We start from the raw sequence: 3,387 nt of genomic DNA on the forward strand, positions 1-3,387 counted from the left end.
AAGCATGGGGAGTGGGAAAGGGAGAAGCAGGCTTCCGCCTGAGCAGGGATCCCAAGGCGTGGCTCCATCCCAGGACCTTGGGATCATGACCTGAGCCGAAGGAAGATGCTTAATGACTGAGCCACCCAGGCACCCATTATGATTTTATGTTTAATTGGTCTCTACACCCAATGTGGGGCTCAAACTCAACCCATATTAAGAGCCACACGCTCCACCGACTGAGCCAGCCAGGTGCCCCAAAGGACATTATTGAGAACATAAAAAGACAACCAATAGAATAGGAGAAAACATTTATAAATCTTACATGTGATAAAGGTTTAGTAGCCAGAATATGTAAACTACTCCTACAAATCAACAACAGAAAAACAAAACTCAGTTTAAAAATGTACAAAGGGTCCAAATAGACCTTTCTCCAAAGAAGATACACAAAGAGCCAATAAGCCCACGAAAAGATGTTCACCATCATTGGTTAGGGAAATGCAAATCAAAACCTCAGTGATGTCGGGTTTGGCCTTGGCAACCACAGCCTGGCCCAATGTGGTTCCAGATTCTGCCCGGGATCAACGTCATGGCCCTGTGCTTATTCATCCCCAGTAAAGCCTCTGAACACATTCACAGGTTCACTAATGGGGGCAAGGAAAAAAGGTTGGCCCATTATTCATGTCAGTGGAGCTTGATGGAAAGAGATAGGCGGGTCTCTGGAGTTAATCGTTACCATGTGTCAAGGGGTTTGGAGAACATCGATCAAGGAAGCATTTTCCCGCTTGATGAAAAATAATTCGGTTATGCTCATCTACCCCCTCTAGAAGGGTACGTACTGTATTCATGTACCGCATGGTAAAACCAAAGAAGAAAGTAAAATCCAAACCAAACCAAATAAGAACCACAGCGACATACTACTTCATCCCCAAGTGTTGGAGAGGAGGCAGGGACATTCGAACCTGAGGGCCGCCGATTGGAAGGCCGAGTGGGGCAGCCGCTGTGGAAAACAGTTCGGTCGGTGATCTGTCAAAACGCTAAGCATCCAGTTACCGTATGACTCAGCAAATTCCAGTCCTAGGTATAAATCCAAAAGAATTGAAAACAGAGGCTCAAACAGATACTTGCACACTAATGTTCATCGCAGCATTCTTAATCATAGCTGAAAGGTGGGTGCAACCAAGATGTCCATCAACAGATGTCTGGAGACGCAAAGTATGGCGTCTACACCCGCTGGAGGATTATTGAGTCTTACAAGGGGTCTGACGTGCTGACACACGCTACAACATGAAGGGACCTCGAGAGCGCTTTGCTGACTGAAGCAAACACAAGAGGACAGATATGGTAGCTTCCACTCAGCTGAGGTGCCTGGCTTAGGCACGTTCAGAAAGCAGACAGAAAGCAGAATGGTGGTCACCGGGGATGGGGCAGGGGAGGAACAGGGAGCTAAGCTTAAAGGGCACAGAGTTTCCGTTTGAGGTGACAAAGCAGCTTTGGAAATAGATAGGGCGATGGTTGCGCCATGTCGTGAAGGTGCGAAAAGCCACCGAGCTGCACACTTTTTTAAAAAATGACGATGGGGAGAAATGTGTGGGTGACAGTCTCACCACAGGTTCAGGAACATGGTGGGATGAGCCACTGGCCCCTGCAGGCCATCGATGGTCCCCCAGCCACATTCCTCCCCAGCGTGGGGGACAGTATTCCAGAGTGGAGGGCCCTCGCCTGGGCCACAGAGGTGCCCATGCGATCCCCATGACGAGACCGAGGGTGGGCCTTGGGCTCCACGGGGACCCGTCCTGGGGTCACAACAGTGTGGCTGCTGGAGATGTTCCTGAGGCAAACTGGAACGGCCATGCAGCCTTCTGGCCAACCCAGAGCTGCTGACCACCGGTGGGCTTCCGAGCATCTGATGTCTCTCAGGCACAAAATGTTCACCCTTTTAGGGGAGTAACAATAACGAAAGAAACCATATTCCATTAATTGACTAGTAAGAAACTCTCTCTTTACACACACACACTCACACACACACAGGCTCTCCCAAAGAGACCTCAGTCACAGATGCTAGCAATGCCTTCTCGCTCCAGAAGGAGTGCACCGTTTGGCCCACTTGCAGGCCGGACCTCCTCATTTCTCTTTCCATGGGCGTGAACACCCAGGCCGTTGTCAGGGACCCCATGGAGTTTTCGGGTAGCTCCTTGCAAGCTAGGCGGTGACGGGACTTCTTCATGGCGAGACACTCCAGCTAGCTCTAATGAAAGAATGCAGTGCGTGGCGATGAGGGGCTCCGGGAATTGGGGGATGCGGGGGGTCAGGACCGCTCCGGGGGCCTGAGGAAGCAGAAAGTACAAACCTGGCTACGCAGACTAGGCCATCTGTCCCACAAACCCCCGTTCCTGCTTTACTTGCTGCAGGTGCCACCCCTGGGGAGGGAGGGCCTTCCAGCCAGGGTTAGGTCACAGACCTTTCCATGAATGGCCCAGGGCAAGGAGAGAAAGGCTTTGCCTCCCAGACTTCCCTGGTGGAGGGTGGACTATAAGCTCATTCTGTCACCCATACCAGATGCCTGGGGAGAAGCCATCCCCGGAAGGGCACTGGGAACCAACAGGTGCAGGGACAGAGGAGGCCCAGCCTAAAGCCCAACACAGCGACGGAATGCTTGCCCCTCCTGAACGAACATCCAGACCCCACCGCACTGAGACTCAAGGGTCAGGACCCACATGAGGCTTTGTAAACAGTTCCTCCAGGAACCATAGGGGTGTGTTTGTGCATCTGGAGTGACTAGTGCCTGACAGAAAATTAGTGGACTTTTAACTTTGGCCACAGAGCCCAAGCTCCCTCTGCTTTCCACCCCCCATCCCCCCAACCCCACCCCCCCCACACACAGAGACAACCCCGCTGCCTTACGCTCAAGCTCTTGGCTGCCATGGGCTTCGGGCTGCTGCCGCAGACCCTCCAACAGAAAGCAGCTCTGGGCCATCAGGAGGAGTATTGGGAGATGTGCCCCCAGGGCAAATGCACAAAAGGACTCCTTTGGAGGAGACTATGAAGTCCGGTGAGGTCATCCCCTGTCCCCCTGCAGTTGGGGGTCATAGAAAAGACCCTCCTGGGATGTGGGACAAAGACTACATGTTCCTGATCTCAGCAATCTGCAGCATTTGCACTGGTCCCAGGTCAAAGGCAGGGCAGGAGGCTAAGAGGTGTGGAGGGGGGCGGTCAGGGCCCAGCTGGCAAAGAGGGACACAGGAGAGCCGGGGCGGGTGGGGTGCGGGAAGCAGGCCAGGGTCAGGCCTCAGCAGCAGCGGCTGAGGTCAGTCACACAGGGAAGAGTTCTAGAGGAGGGGTGGGGCCAGGCTGGCAATCTGGAGAGGGAAAAGAAACCCGCTGACTCCGTGCCGGGCCTGTCACCAG

At 53.4% G+C, this 3,387-nt stretch overlaps 1 protein-coding gene across 1 annotated transcript; it reads left to right on the forward strand.

The window, feature by feature from the left end:
• Window positions 1-535: 535 nt before the first annotated feature.
• Window positions 536-778, forward strand: LOC131808426 (NADH dehydrogenase [ubiquinone] 1 alpha subcomplex subunit 1-like). Its single transcript, XM_059134365.1, has one exon. It carries the CDS (start codon window positions 536-538, stop codon window positions 776-778), a length of 243 nt encoding a protein of 80 aa, XP_058990348.1.
• The last annotated feature ends 2,609 nt before the right edge of the window (window positions 779-3,387 follow it).

Source organism: Mustela lutreola, chromosome 9, assembly GCF_030435805.1.
Source record: "Mustela lutreola isolate mMusLut2 chromosome 9, mMusLut2.pri, whole genome shotgun sequence".
Taxonomy (NCBI): domain Eukaryota; kingdom Metazoa; phylum Chordata; class Mammalia; order Carnivora; family Mustelidae; genus Mustela; species Mustela lutreola.